This window comes from Orbicella faveolata, unplaced genomic scaffold (genome assembly GCF_042242905.1).
Source record: "Orbicella faveolata isolate gen_17 unplaced genomic scaffold, um_ofav_v1 contig_47, whole genome shotgun sequence".
NCBI lineage: Eukaryota > Metazoa > Cnidaria > Anthozoa > Scleractinia > Merulinidae > Orbicella > Orbicella faveolata.
The window spans coordinates 9,528,440-9,544,780 of record NW_028301577.1 but is presented as its reverse complement, the minus strand read 5'-3'; the positions used below and the strand labels follow the sequence as shown (position 1 = coordinate 9,544,780).

The 16,341-nt window shown below is 38.6% G+C and overlaps 2 protein-coding genes across 3 annotated transcripts; one reads left to right on the top strand and one right to left on the bottom strand.

Moving 5' to 3' along the window:
• The first annotated feature begins 911 nt into the window (after positions 1-911).
• On the top strand, positions 912-2,873 carry LOC110066926 (synaptosomal-associated protein 29-like). Its single transcript, XM_020774182.2, has one exon. The coding sequence runs from the start codon at positions 949-951 to the stop codon at positions 1,666-1,668; it is 720 nt and encodes a 239-aa protein (XP_020629841.2). The 5' UTR covers positions 912-948; the 3' UTR covers positions 1,669-2,873.
• Positions 2,874-4,067: 1,194 nt separating this feature from the next.
• Positions 4,068-15,703, bottom strand: LOC110066943 (SH2B adapter protein 2-like). 2 transcript variants are annotated; one of them, XM_089280085.1, is made up of 8 exons: positions 14,302-15,703; positions 12,965-13,066; positions 11,917-12,029; positions 10,719-10,858; positions 9,969-10,103; positions 9,290-9,433; positions 7,163-7,365; positions 4,068-6,739 (listed from the first exon to the last, which is right to left on the bottom strand). In XM_089280085.1, exons 1-8 carry the CDS (start codon positions 14,938-14,940, stop codon positions 6,374-6,376), a joined length of 1,842 nt encoding a protein of 613 aa, XP_089136211.1. In that variant the 5' UTR covers positions 14,941-15,703; the 3' UTR covers positions 4,068-6,373. The 2 variants fall into 2 exon arrangements, with proteins under 2 accessions (XP_089136211.1, XP_089136210.1); XM_089280084.1 differs by having other exon boundaries at positions 10,719-10,861; positions 14,302-15,702.
• Between the last annotated feature and the right edge of the window lie 638 nt (positions 15,704-16,341).

Genomic DNA, 16,341 nt, shown 5'->3' with positions numbered 1-16,341 from the left:
ATTGATCTTCCTGAGATTTTACTTAAATGATGTATAAGAGCAGCTGAAAACTAATATTCATACAAATTTTCGCTCCGAAAGGGTTCTTGGTTTTGTGATACACTACGCTTGAATTTCTAAGCTTTTGCGTGACGCGGCATTTACATGACGGCCTACAGAGCTGTCATGATGGTTAAAAAAGTGACTTATTTCGGGGAACTTGGCTATCTGAACAGTTCATGTCTTAATAAAATATTATTTTAATGTTTTGGAGTTCTTCAACGGATAAATTCACGCTTTTGAAGCAAAACTCAGTGACAGATGTTTCTGTTGGTTTCCGGCCGCCATGTTGGTGCCCATACGGATGGGCACCAGCATGGCTTCTCCATTCAAATCCCTATAAATTTGTGTAAAAAATTTCTCCGCATATCTCGCATAAGAAAAATTGCTGTGGCCAGAATTTTGGCGAGAGTCTTTGCATATTTACCTTCTTTCATTTCCCAGATTCTGGACTTTATCCATTGACCGGTTTTGATTTTTATTTTGATCTATTTTGAATTGCGTGACACTGAAAACCAACAATATTTTACTTTGAGGAAAATTTTTGCTCAGCGTTTCGTGTGATTTTTCGAAACAGGTGAACAAAGATAGGGGTTACTGAACGATTTGATGACAATACAAATTGCACTGGGCTTAATGGAGTGTGGTATAAAGAAAATAATGGTGCTCCTCTATAAAGAAGGGATCAAATAGATTTATTCGATTTTTAAAAGTGACATGCATTAACGTGTCTATTCATACTAGTATTAGTGAAATCTTAAAAGCAAAATGCGAAAAACATGGCAGAAACTACATACAGTCAAGTTTTTGACGTCACTCCTTCCCAGTCTATTTTGGCCAAGTACGTTACGCGCCCAAAATAGAACCACTTTGAAATGATGTCACGTCCACTTTCAAAACGAAAACAACATGGCGGCTTACAACAGAAGAAGTGATTTCGATTTCAATCGAAAAACTAACCCGTTTGACGACGACTCCGAGGACGAATTCGAGAAGGTTAACGGAGATGAAATTCGCAGACAAATGCAGATGTCAAGAGATCGAACTCTGGATAGCACAAAGCGATCTTTGGCGCTCATCGAGGAGTCGCATGACATCGCTGTTCGCACCGGCGAAGAACTTCAGTGTCAAGGGGAACAGTTGAATCGGATAGAACGCAATCTCGACGACATACAGAACACCATGGGCATCGCAAAAAGGCACATAAGATCGGTGAATAGTGTTTGGGGCGCTCTTGGGAATTATTTCAAGAAAGCGCCCAAACCAAAAGAGACCACTGAACAGTCGACACCTGACAGTCGTTTATCAGGGATGCAAGAAGACTCTTCTTTGTACTATCGCAGCAGAGAAGGCGAAAGGGAAACTGGTGGCTATGATGCAGGGATCAGAAGAAGTGAGCAGTTTGAGAGAAGCGCATACTCTTCGCGTGACCCGCGCGAGAGAGAAATCGAAGCCAATCTTGATCTGGTGTCGCGAGGTCTTGGCCGTTTGAAGGAAGATGCTTTGATTTTGGGTAACGAGATTGAAAGGCAGAGTGAACAGCTGGATAGAGTCGGAGTAAAAGCAGATAAAGCTTATAACACGGTTGAAGAATCAGACAAAAAAGTGAGACGGATCTTGAGAAAATAAACTCAAACAGTTTGATTATGCCATCTGTGTAGATTACAATGAAATTTAATACCTTTTATAAGAATTTGCTGCTGTTCAGACAGAAAAAGGTCTTCATAAAAAAAAAAAAAAAACTGTAAAACAAGGAGAAAAACAATAAATAATTTGCCCTGCCGTGTGTTGACAAAATACATACTTTTTAAGAAAGCACGTATTACACTTATAACGCAACTACTTGAACTGTGCCACTTAGAAATCTAACCAATCAAAATGTAAACTGAAAACATAGAGTGGGTCTTTTTCGTGAGGTCAAGTGAGGATATAAATTTTATTTACAAAATTTTGCTTGAAAACTCGTTTTGTGACAGCTCAATCGAGGCAATTATTGAAAAGTGCATAAAATTTACAAGTGAAATTAAGCAATTGTAACAAGTGGTAAAAATATCCTGAGAGCTGCCACACTCCACTCTTCTGTTGGGTTTCCAGTTTTGTAATAAAACTATTGTTGGTATTCTTCAATGTTAAAGTTTTATACTTTGAGAAAAAGATAGCTATCCTTTGTTCTCAAGAAACATTCCGATTGGTTAACCCCTTTCCAAGAGGTGTGGTTGGCATAGTCACACTGTAATCTGATCATGTGATCTATGCTGGCTTATATCATGTCAAAGTAATTTCTGTACAGATTTGCTGCATGATGTAAGGACATTCAATGTTTGTATCTAAGTCCCAAGCACATCATAAGTCATATTGGTTGGACAGTATGACTGAATGCGACTTCAACCTAGCTGGGCTGGGGCAGATCTAAGGGGGATTGGGGGTCTTCAGTTGAATCCCCTAAATTGAAAAAAACTTGGACGTTATAACACGCTGACTTGGCCTTAGAATGGCTGAATCCCATTTCCACGGACTGTCGTTGGCGATCCGTATCTCAAAGCCCCTTCTCTAAGATCCTGTATCTGCACCAGGTAGGGTTCTAAATAGTCAGTACGTAACTTAGATCATTTTCACAATGGCCTTTGTATTGCTTCCAAACAACTGGAAATTTTGGCATAAGAAAAGAACTTTTATTTCTCATAGAAGATAAGACATTGCTTGAGAATTATATGGTGTTGCCATGATCTCATGTGGAAATGCTTTATAACTTCAGACATTTGGAGTACTGTACATACATCTGAAGTCTTATAAATTTGTAAAAATAAAAAATGCTTGGGGATTTGTCTCCTTAATTTTGAGACCCATAGAACTGACCTGCATAAACGCAACTGAGATCCTATCATAGAAATCAGAGTTCAAGATATAATTTAAAAATACTGTTGCGAATTATACACTGCTAATATATTTTGTTCAAGTTTCTGCTAATATATTTTGTTCAAGTTTAGGTTATAAGTGCAAAGTTACAAGTTAGAGTAGGCGTAACAATTGGAGTTCAGACCAGAATTTGGTCAAACACACAATTTATCTTCTACAAACTTGAAGACAAAACAGATTTACTAAAGTATGTGTCATTTATAGTCCTGTAAAGTGCAACCACAATATTATTAAAACATTTTTTGTTCATTTGATTTGGTTAACAAAAATTGTTCCCCCCTTCCTTGAGGCCGCATAAAAAGTGTCCTTGCAAGTTAAACAAAGAGCTCTTTCCACGTTTTTTGCCCCTCCTTTATGTTTTTGCCCTTGTACCAATTTATACACAACCAGAATGTGGAAAGACCATTATACAGGAACACTTGCTACGCAGGCTACCCTTTTTAACTACATCTTTATATGGCTAGCTTGGTGGGCAGGCAAGATGTAAAAAATGTAAATGCAAATTTAATGTCAAGCACAGGGAGTGCTTGTGCAATCACCCCAGCCAGAGGCTCATGATAAAGTGCTTGACAATAATCCGGATCGAATTGGAATTTGAAAATGTTGGTTTTAAAGGAGAGGGGAAAGCCGGAGTACCTGAAGAAAAACCTCTCGGAGCAAGGAAGAGACCCAACAACAAACTCAACCCACATATGATGCTGGGTCCGGGAATCGAACCCAGGACACATTGGTGGGAGGCAAGCGCTCTCACCACTGCGCCAACCCTGCTCCCCTGATGATGAAGATGAAACATATCCTGCTCTATGATTGGCTACCTAAGTAGGCAAGATGATGCCACCTTGCCGCTTGATTTAGGCGCTGTATCCCACAAGAAAAATTATCCTCTAAGCTGAGGCAGGTTCATCAATAACCACATAATAAATCATTTATTGACCAAGCTTGTTCGGTCAAGATGGCTGGATATTGGCATAGTTAAGTCTTTTTTGCGTTTATGGGCCTTAACTCTGTCTTGGTCCATAAACATGCAAAAAAAAGAAATTGACTTCACACGGGGCCAAAAACCCATGTAAATTACCCCATCATAATGCAACAGATAAATACACTCCAACAACTTCTTTGAAAAGGCATTATAATTTTAATTTACTGGTACAACTGTACAGGCAGGTATCAAAAATACAAATTAATGTCTATTGTAAATTAAATTGTGTTAAACTCCCAGTGTATGAAGAGGAAGAATAGCGAAATATCCATTCATTCCCTTAACTCCTTCTAGTGTTCACAAAGCAGACCTTTTCTTTCTTAAGATTGCTGAGCATTTGAGTTAATAAAAGCCAAAGAGGTTGAACAAGTGTGAAAGCAAGAAGTTGTGATGTGGGTAAAAAGCAAATTCTACTCCAAGTAATGCAATTTGCATAATTCTGTTGTGTACGTAGAAGATTTTGTCCTTAAATTACATTCATTATACAAACACCACTATTCCAAACAAAGTTATTTTTCTATTATTCCACTTAAATTATTATTTTTTTTAATAATAATACTATAATTCCTCTTCATCTCAAGCCAACCACACAGCTCTTCCCTTGGCTTATCACATATATTTTGAAATCTCTTCTTCATTAAAGATTGCACGAGTGTGACAATAAATCTTTCTAGAAGGTAAAGTCCTTCATACTTCTCTGCTAAACCAATTTCAACTAAGGACTTTTGGAAACGTTTAACAGATTTTTACTGTCTGTATGACAGCCTTTCTTCTCATGCATAGCCTACTAGCTTAAGTTGTGGATAACCTTTTCAGCCAACCCAACACAATATTGCAAATAATTAATATACGTTAAACCTGGAAAAAAAAGACGAGAGTTGGATAAAAAATCAATTCTGAGGCATGACAATTGTTTTAAAAATTCAAATCTCTATTTTTCTTAAAAAATCTTACTATAAAGTAACTATTACAAAATGCTTTTTAAAACACCATATTTCTAACATTATTCACTGTTAAAATCCAGTGAGTACATTTGATAAAAAAAGTAATCAAACAAACACATTAAAGAATGGAATGAGGCAACAGTGTTAAATACAGTATCCTGAAGTTACATGAAGTACAGTGGAACTTTTAATTAGTGGTTGTAATGTCTTTTTTCTTCTGGCCCAAGTGAACCTTCCAATTCAAGAACCCCTTAACAGTCAAAACAGTTGAAGCATTCCACTTAAAACTAAACAAAATTTTACTTTAGTTTGTTCAGAGTAGTTTTGATTAGAGTTATGATTCAAATTTGGAAAGGTTAACCAAACCATCAGATCTAATCATTCTACAGTCCAGCCTATGTTGGATATGTTTGTCTATTTCAGTACTTTTAAGACATATCATTCATTTAACTTCATTCACTGCCATCAGACTGCCAGACTGATCAAGAGGAAACAATTCCCACAATACAATAGAAGATGGAGCTTTTTCTAAATGGAACTTCATTAAAATCATGCAACAGATATGAATGTAATGAGCCATAAATAAAGAAATTCAAAAATGTTAGCAAATGCACAAAGTACTTGATTCATTTTCCTCCTAACCTCTGACCAACTGCCACTAAATCAAAGTAATACCAGCTTGGTGGGCAGTGGATTTTGACTAAATTAAATAATTAAAGACTTTGCTAAAACATTCATAAAAATTTTATATACAATGGTCATCTGCTGTTCTGGCTTTTCTACAATGTACAGTTCAATGTACCATTGCTTAGTTAGTTAACATCAGATATTTCCTTCTTCTTTGCTGAAACCCCATTTGCTAGCAATATTTGATTGGCATTCATTGTTAAATTTACTGTCAGTAGATTTCTACCTCTGAAAATAATCACACATATGCAGTTTGCTGAGAAGATGACAATAAACATTGTCACATGAACAACCTTGATTTGATCGGACCAACAGAAAGTCCTTCAGCATTATTTTATGATAGACAATTATGTTCACAAAGAGTGTCCATAATATAATAATGTAAATTGCTATTTGAGTGATATCATAATGAAGCACGTTGTTCTGCAAATTTTTCTCATTCTTGCGCATTGTTCATGATGTACCAAATAGATCTTACTGATTTCTCAGATCCCTATGGTCTAAGCAGACCTACACTGTACGTTTCCCAGAAAAGTTAAGTGTCAATTCTCCTAATCCCTGGCAGTTTGTTGTGATTCCCAGCCAAAAAAGTTTGCTGTCCTCTCATATCAGTATTTATTAGCACGAGCACTTCTTGTACACATCAGAGCCCTTTGAGCTACATGTAATGCTCACATCAGCTAAACCTGTCCATGGTGAAACCATCATAATTGTGTTCATATTAAATAAGGGTTACAGTTAAATGTATTCTGAAAATTCAGAAACAGAGATAGAGAGCTTTAGAGAGCAATTATTGCAGCCTGCAACTTTATACAAAGGCATATGCATTTTCAACTGCCCTGGAATGTCCATGGCTATTAGAAGCACTCGTTGTTATCCTAACAGAGCCGCCTTGTATAGTTGCTGTTCTTGTTATCCTGTTTGCTTGGAGGCTGTGTGAACGTCGCAGCCCTTCTCCACCATTACCCACATGCGCACGTTGTAAGGAGCTCCCAGGCTGAGGTGAACCAGTATTTACATACACCACAAAGTTTGTTAGCATTACGTCAGATGGTCCACCACTTTCCAGGGGGATTGGATTGGCTCGAAAGTGCTCCAGCATTTCAAAAATGCTTTGGAACCAGAGATGTTGAACGCGACATTGGCCTTCTACATTCAGAGCGAGTCTGAGGTGCTGTCAATTTCAAGTGTTTGTACAAAGAAAATAACAGTAAGTAACTTTGTTTTGAAAATGAGAATTAAATTTATCAACCCAGCTAAGGGTAGTTTGAAGTACAAACAAAACATGCTGAAAAAGAGGAGAGGAGTTGGGGGGGGGGGGGGGAAGGGGTAGAGTGGAGTAAGGTTCTTTCTTCCTACAACAGAGGAGACAAAGAAGAAAACATGCAAAGCAAAGGGGGGGGGGGGGAGGTGCCCTCAGCCACTCACCCTGATACCAGTAGATTTATCACTGGGCACTGTTGCAGAAGCATATCTTGACAGAGAGCAGAATGTGAGGACACCTACAATAGCTACGCTGTAGTGGCTAACTGTTAGCCATGGTCACCTCAGGTGTTTTCAAAATTAAGGGGTTTTAACACATACTGCAAATACACACCTTTGCCCTCCCTTGATAATTAAATGTTAAAACATATTCTCCTCTTCTTGTTTCACTTTGTCTTATAAGGAAAATCCCATGCCATTGTTGGCCTCCCTGAGACACCAGGTGCGAGGCCTCTATCCTGGGCAGTGTTCCATGGAACCATGGGTAATTAGCCAGTGGATGATTTTCAATAGAAGCTGTGACCCATACTGGATTCTCTAAATCAAGAAGAGTGAAAATAAAAAAAAATGTGACGTCAAAACAAAAAGTTAATTCATGTACAATGAACATCTATCCAATATAAGTACACTTAAAGGTTCTCAGATTGTGTTGGAGAGTGAGCTACAGGGGAACGTTTTAAACAGTATACTTTTAAAACAAAGACTGCATCCATAAAAGACTTAATTATTTGTGACCGTGAATGGGAAAATGTACCTTAACGCTTATCTGTTAAATGGGCGCTAACAGATGGATAGCTAATGGATAGTTAACGGCCTTCACAGCATTCCAACGTTTTGTCCTAACGTTCTAACGGTTATCTAAGTGTGCCTAACGGATGATCAAAGTGTTCTAACACTCTCTCCTAATGTTCTAACGGCTAACTAAGTATGCCTAACGGATGAAGAAAACGTTCTAACGGTTGCGCAATTTGTTCTAACGGATGACTGGAGCCGTTTAACGGTTGTCCAACGGTCTACATCTAAGGGCGTTTAATGGTTGTCTAATGGTTTACATCTTGGGACGTTTAACGGTTGTCTAACGGTTTACATCTAAGGACTTCTAACGAACGAATAGCGTAGCTTTCAGTCCGATGTTAGAAACACATAATCGTGCCAAACCATTATTAGTCTTACACTCACAATTTTTAGAAAAAACGAATCACAAAGTGCCGATTTCATCAGTCATCGACAAGACAAACATTAATAAAATTATTTCCACGGTGAGCATTGAAAACAAAACTCAGTGATATAAACTATCACTTCCTTATCAAGACAGAAAAACTCAGAATTCGAGTCCTATATTATCGTGTGGGACGCGAACCTAACGTCGCTAGACCTGTGTGTAAACAATTTAACTCGCCAGTCGGGATGAACATTTTTTATTGTTTTACTCAAATGAATTTGTCGCTTGTACTTATTTTTACATAATGACTTTGCCTAGAGTTTTGTAAAAGTAACTGTTCTATCCAGCTGTGGATTTGCGAGAGATTAGGCTTTCTTGACAGAGCATGCAAAAAGCGGTACCTTTTGAGGTCACGAAGCTAGTCTCGAAGCAACAGGCATTTTGTTGGCGCTGGTTCCATCCGATAAAGTTGCTTTTGTCACATACATGTAGTTTAAAATTGGTTTCTTCTGATTCAGAGTCAGACAACAGTCTATCAAAATATTCATCAAACTTCCCGTCGGAATATGGCCGTTTCTCACATCTTAGAATATGTAAACAGCTTTATACAAATTTTTGAACCCGCGCACTTTGTGAATTGAAACCAAATAATTATTCTACTTTAGTTTTTTAGTTCATAGCACTTTATGATGATCTTCAAATACTTCTTGCAAAATTGCAACAACTTTCAAAGAAATGTGTCTGGGTAAAAGGTCACGAAAGAAGCCCATTGCAAATAACTTCTAGACATGAATATTGCTTTTCTCCAAAGATATTGCCAGAATGTCCAAACAACTTGTACATGAGAATGTCTCCATCAAGAATAATGAATACCGAACAGAATAACAGTAAATTGATCCTCATTGTGTGGCCACACATAACACTGCCAAAACAGACCAGCATACATATATAATATTATCATAGCTGGGCTAATTTGTAAGGCAGTTATAATTTGACAAACAAAACTGCATGTGTATACATCCACATTTCCAAGAGACTGCTGGCAGTCTGTTACCACCCTTGTCTCGCCTTCTTCCCTACTCGGCCATTGTCATACCACACTTTTGCTCATACCACCATACCGCCCTTTTGCGTTCGTGATGATTGCGCGATGACTTAACACTCGTCTAAGTGACACTTAAAGAAAAAACCAGCAGCCAGCAGTCTATATTTCCCAGCAACCATCAGATTAAAAAGTTTTAGAAAAGGTCTTGATAAGAACAGTACTTGGCACTGCATGTCACATAACACTGATTTTACCTTCACTACTTGATTGTGGTGACCCTTGAGCAGAAATCTGCCGTAGTAGGTCAGGTTGGTTTGGTGGGAGGGGTGGTGCTGAATCTGTGCTAGTGGGTGATCTTGGAGGCAGCTCAGGAGGAGGACGACCACGAGGTAAATCCTCTGCAATACAATCGTAAACAAAATAATTTCGATCTGTAAATTTTATGTGCATGTAACTGATATTCTTTCAAAAGATTTTCAAGTCCAAGAGTGATGGCATAAAATTGACTAAATTTACTAGGATCAATATTATTAATAATACTTGTCAGCTACAATTTGCCAAAAAGAAATTGTATTTAGCCAGTCAAATCTCTACAATGTCCTGATTTCTTGCAATATCAAGAAACTAGCCTCACATTACTTGCGTTCTGGACACAGTAAATGGGTGCAGTAAATGTTTATATAATTTATATATCATCCTGGTACATGAAAGTGTTGCCAGCAAATGTATACGTTGCCAAATTAATGTAAGAAACATATTGGCTCAACCTCATATGCCACCAACGCATGATTAGGTTTAAATAACTGACAATATTGATGGAGCCAAAGTTACAAATTTGCATTCACCCAGCATGCACACTGTATACCCAGTAGCACTGTACAGCTGTAAATTATAACATTAAGATGATACATTTACATTAATATTACACCAGACCTTGAAATGTAGGGGTCTGTGGCCCATGAGAAGAGGAAAAGGATCCTGAAGATCTGTTGTGTATTTGGATTGACGAGGGAGTGTAAACATTCCTTCTTTTTGCTAAATTCGCTACTGCCTCTGTAGATTTCTTATCTGGAAATCAAATGTTAAATGGCGCAGTTATATGTAAGCTCAAAATTGAATATTTTCAACCATTCCACAGTGACAACTTTTTTGTATGGATGATGATGACGATGACGATGACAATGTGGCCTCATTTTGGTGTGAGAGGTTGCCATCTGATGCGATACATTTACCTCACAAGGTCATCTCTAACAAAAGCTGACTAAGTTCTGTCAGTAATAGTGTTGGGGTTGTCTCACAGTTATGTATCAGTCTAATAATCCTTAAATGTGAAATTGAGTAAATTCTGTATGGTATAGTTTTTGGGTTGTGGTAAGAATTTGAATTACCCATGGCAATAAATACAAGTAGACGGTGTCAGCAATCCTTCATCTTCAGAAAATTTGTTGAACGAACACCACCATGACTGCAAGTCCCCCAAACATTGTGATGCCAGCACACATCCCACAACATACTTTTGATAAGAGTAGGTACCTCATGCTCTTTGGTGTCTCCAGAGGCTAAAGGGAACTAGGTTCAATTCATTCCCAGTGCCTGTATATGCCTAACAGGTCCTCGTGCAATAGTAGAACGAAAAGGACCAGCAAGCCCAGAATAATTTTACTATTTTGAGGTATTGCTTACCAGCTGGGTAACTGTCCATTCGGACTCTTAGTGACTGACTGTTACCAAGTTTGCCTCCTGCCTCTGTATTTGTATCTGAAGAGCTGCTGGGAGGGAGAGCTGCCTCTGCCCCTCTCTCTTCAGAACCAGAAGCTGATGGGCTGCTGAACACAGCAATAGGAATAATTAATTTACCCACAGATAAGCAGAATATAGGAACGTTTATGTCTTTTATGTGCTTATTTTATCCACTACCAGTGGCATGTACACACAGGTAAAGGGTCCAGGAAAGTGGGGGTGGGTGTGAACTACATGTATAATTTGTACATACAGAGATGCAAAGCTGAACAAATTTAAATCCAGGAGATCATTGATTTTGCCCCTCTTGTGGTACAAAACAGAGTTCCATCAATTTGGTCACATAGGCAGGTCAAATATCCCGTGAAATGTCCCAAAAGAGACCATAACAAGAGAGGAAACATGCCCTTTAATTAAAAACACCATCCTTTGTATCTGGGAGATTTGCTGACCCATTCAGGAGAGTGGGAGATTTGGTCGCTATGGGTGACTCCTGGATAATCCCGGAGAGTCGGCATAGATTCACATAGAAATGTACCTTACCCGAGATAAGAATTAAGGAGGGGCTTAATGGGAGAATGAACTTCTTGGGACCTAAACCATTCTGTATATGTAGATAGAAACACCATATGTAAACTAATTATTATTTTAATTGTATCTATAATGAAATTCTCGATTGTGATTGGTTCTCCGCACGCCCATTAGTCACATAATCAGTGCGCAATCACGTGGGTCTCCAGTTATAGGTATCCAATTTGAACTCTCTGTAATTGGATACCTGCAATTGGATACCCACATGATTTGCACGTCAGTTATGTGTGCTTTAATGGCTTCCGTCGCAATGTTTCCTGCATTTTTCAAAACTTATGAAAAGTGCTACAGACATTTTCGCTGAAAAGAAGTCCTCAAAAGACATTTAAAATTCCAAAATTTGTTATAGATACGATTAATTAGTAACTGGACTTCGTGTTGTACAATTCAGAGAGTAATTGTGCTTGTAATTTCAAATCAGCCTAATGCTTCTTGCTCGTCCGATTTTGAAATTACTTGTGCTATTACTCTAATTTGCTTTGACTATTACTCTAATTTTGCTTTAATCTAGATTGCTGATGAATTCACTACAGATATTTCAATCTCTTACCTCTGACTAGTTGAACCCTGATCTTCCTCCATACACTTGCCTATCTCAGCAAGCCATTCATCCATCTCTTCTTTCTGATTCGCAGCTAACATGTACTCCCTCTTGTTCACTGCCTAAGAGTTTAATACAATTTACCCAATTTAGCACTTATTAAAAAGAATGTTTACTAATACTCCACAGTACAAGACACTACACCTTATGATAATCAAGGGTCGGTCTTCTGTTGCAGCAACAGGTTGCATTCACATTACCAAACTAAGAACTGTGTTTCCAAATTCAAATCTACTCAGTTCATTTAAGGTGCAACTTACATTTTCAATTTCTATTTATAAAATAACTGAGCTACTACGTGCACTATCATTGGTTGATAAGTGTGTTTAGATAAGAGTACGTAAACAAAGTTGAGACGCTTTAGATTTGCGCGTATTTTTTAGAATTATTTTATAAAAGCAATAGAGCACTTTTTTCATGTTTACATAGCCTCATCTAAACACTAGGAGGGTTGGGAGAATTCTCAAAAGTTATACAAACCTTCGACTACATCTCGGGTTTGCCTCACTGTCTTGAACTCTCCCCGCCCTCCACATTCTCCTCAAATTCTCCTCATCCTCCTCTCGAAAGTTATCGAAACCTTTGACTACATCTCGGGTTTGAATACCTGTCTTGGATTCTCCCCACCCTCCTCGTGTTTAGATGAGGCTCTGTAAACACGGAAAAAGTGCTCTATTCCTTAAGTGCAGTTCCAAGGTTGTGAACTCAACCTGTTGCTCATTTCCCACAGTCAGTTGGGAAAAATTCTGACCAATTTCTTCAAAAAGAAAACGGTGGAAACCGTTATGTCTTCCTTTGCTTCCCAAACAGGGATGAATGCTGGCCTAATAGGCGATGCACTGGAGCACAGATCAACCAGCCCAGGTGTGAGCCCTGACCAGAGTTATTGGGTTGTGTTTTTCAGCAAGATACTCTCAATCTGCTCCCATAGAACAAGGATAGGGATAATCCTGTAATAGTTGGACTTACCTGTTACATACATGTACACAATACACACCTTGATAACAAATACATTTTCTCCGCCTGGTAACTCCAACTCCGTCGCAGGTCTTGCTTCGTGAATAAGGAAGCAAAATATTCCTGTCTTTGGCTTTGGTGACTGAAGAAAAATAAATTAATCTTAAGATAAAATTCTGACTGAGAGCTTGACCTCACTGCCACTGTCAAATATCCGCAATCTCGATCACCTGTAGCAGTGTTCTCATTTCTAATTTTTTTCGTCATTTGCAGCAACAAGGATGTAAAATAGCTAAGTGTGCTAATCCCCTTAAGATTGTATCAATTACCTACACGAAGGAATGTGAGGGAAATTATAGGAGATGTTTGCAAAGGGGAATCGTGTATGTACCACTTATGAACTCCTTGGGGAAACCTCTGTCCCTGGGATTTGTGCTCAAGTTGGGGACAAGTGGTAGGAGGAAATAAAATTGATCACTTCCTTGAAGGGGTACATCCTGGTAACAGTCTGGTCTGCATTATTCAAAAGGTGGATATCATTATCCGCTGGACAAATCACTATCCAGTGGATAGCAAGGTTTGTTTTGTTAACCCTTATCCACCGGATAGCGATTTATCTGTTGAAAAGCGGTATCCACCCTTCAAACAACTGGGGCCTGTGGTTTCAAATTCTCTGAAGGGTGCATACCAACTTTCTGAAACTTGCATGGTGGAAACAAAAATTAATGCACAGTCATCTAAAGCATAATTAAATTATCTTTCCCGCATAATTAAACAATATTATATCAGTAGGCACCTCATAAGCTCAATGTATCATGAAAATGAAAATAAATAATAACAACTTGGGTTATAACAATCCTCCAAACAAAAACATATTTTCAACCCAATTTACATAAGCTCATAGTCTAAAAAGAAAAACTAATAAATTAATCACTTTATGGGAAATAGATTGCCTATTTTCTCAGCTCGGCCAATAGTTATTTTATCATAATGAAGATCAAGGAAGTGATCCGAGAGTCTACTTTAAAAAATGGACTTTTCCGCGTTTAAAACCACACGGTGAACAGAATAAAACCGCACAGCTGACGTCGAGGGGATTGTTCGTCGGTGTAAAATTGTGATCAAAAGCCATCCATGCAAAAAGTTGTAAACAAGAACACTTCGATATCAAAAGGCTGTCGGTTTGGTTGCCGAATTATCTCCCTCAACGACCTCAAGAAACAAAACAAACATACCGGCTACATTGCGAATTAATCAATCGATAAGCAGGCAACGATAGCCTTCCAGCTGTCGCTAGCAGGATAAAACTGAAATCCCCGTCATAAATTACAGTGCAACGAACGCGAAGGATTAACTAAAATTGGAAAATTTTGTTACCTTTGGTGGCGTGTAAAATTCTAGCATGTATCCGCCAGGTGCTTTGAACAAAACAACTCGACATTTCTGCCAGAAAAAGTCCTCCGTGTTCACGCCACTTTCTAAGTTCATCAAATACCTCATGATCCCTTCTCGTTTGACAGTAGTTGTCAGTTTCGCTTCTTGTAAATGTACCACTCTCTGATCTTCGTGATCCCTCCTCGAGTCCGCTTGTTTCGCCGGACCCAGCTCATCATTCACGTTGCGTTTGAAAAAACCTTTTACGTCCTTGAGCTTATCAAGAAACCTAAAGCTCGATTCTGTACTAGATTTCTTCTCTGGAGGCTTGAAGGTTCCCGTTAGGTGCACGCTGGAACCCCAATCATCCGGGCCGAAAACGTCGGTGGGCGAATCGGGTGCATCTAAATCCATGAATCCATCTTTGTGTACCTCGCTATCGAATGCTTGGAGAAAATACTCCACAAAACGCTTAGAGAACGTTGTAGAAGCTCCCGATACATCGTACACTGGGTTGTCCCTTAGAAACTGGAGAAATTCGTTCGCGAATTGACTCGCAGCAACTTCGGCCCTGTCCTTACAAAATTCTTCCCAGCGTCCGCTTGGAAATTTTGTACCGATCTCGCCATTGTAACAAGCCATGAAGGCAAAGCGATCCTAGCTGACCATTTTACGATGGTGTTTCGCGATGAACGGGCACTGTACACCAAACAGCCCGCATAAAATAACCATTTCCTTACCCTTTTGGTGACTCCAGATCAAGAAGTTCCTGATTTTGCGGAAAACTCCAAACAAGATGCGCAAAACGTTATCGAGAGCTGCGCGGTTCCTTTGCCTCACTTTCGAGGCACGATTAAATTTCTTTTCTTGATTTGTGCTTAGCTTTTGTTAATGAATCTCACTAGCACTGTGCAGTGCGAATCCATAAGCCAGGAGCAAAGGTTCTCACGGGCAAAGCGATCGGCAAAATGAAAACGAGTGAGATTCCGGAAGTCACGATTACGTCTGTATTCGCGGCCGTTTTCCGGTCCACAAAACGCCCTGATTTTATATTGGGCAATCACAAAAAAGCGAAATGTTTGAATTTTGGTAATGTATTATTTATAAAATGAAACCAGTCTGACATTGCCTCCGACAAAAAACTGAAATTAAGAATGAAATGATTATATAATATTAATGTGAAAATAGTTTCTTTATAGAAACACAATGTCGAAAAAATTTCAAAAGTTTATAATTATAGCACTATAAACTTCTTGTTGCGGTGACTGGTATAAACTCAAAGATAAAATCATGAAAAGTTACACGATAATGTAAACAAACTAAACAAAGTCAATTTGTTACAACGCACAAAAAAAAAAAAAAAAAAAAAAAAAACCGCAGGTAATCTGGCAATGATTCGCCGCAAGCTAGAATATTTTAGCGCGCAAAACACAAGTGGTGATGTTTATAAATATAATTGTTTTTTTGACAGATAACATATAACAACATAAATAAAAATAAAATAAATAAAAAAACTTTATTTAAGTGTCAAATGTCTTTAGCACTGTTGTGCTAATTGGGGGCACCGGCCGTAAGTAAAACGCATAGTCTGTGCATGAACATTGGTCCTTTCTCTAAAGTCCCGGTAGTCAGTACCGGTCCCGAAAAGCCGTTGTTTTATTTGCCGCGTTTACATTCAACATCGAGATCACCCTGCAAGCAGAGCCTTTTCTTACGGTACATGTGTTTTGTAAAAATAAAGCAAAAAGAGATAAACTGAGAGGCTCTGTTCGCGGGGTGTATCGAGATACTGTAGTAGTTTTGAAGTCAACGAATAAAAACGTCGGTAAACGAAACAGAAGAGACCGGTTCTTGAGCCAGAACCCGCACTACTATTCCTTAGATTTAGATCTTACAATATGGTTTCGGGTCCTTAAGCTACAGGGACTGACTTTCGAGAAAGGGGGCCCTAGATTTTCACTGGGTTTGGAGAGGACAGCCGGGCGTGTAGGGTCGAAACGTCACAAAATTTAGTAATATCCAAAGTGCACAACTGGTATTCTG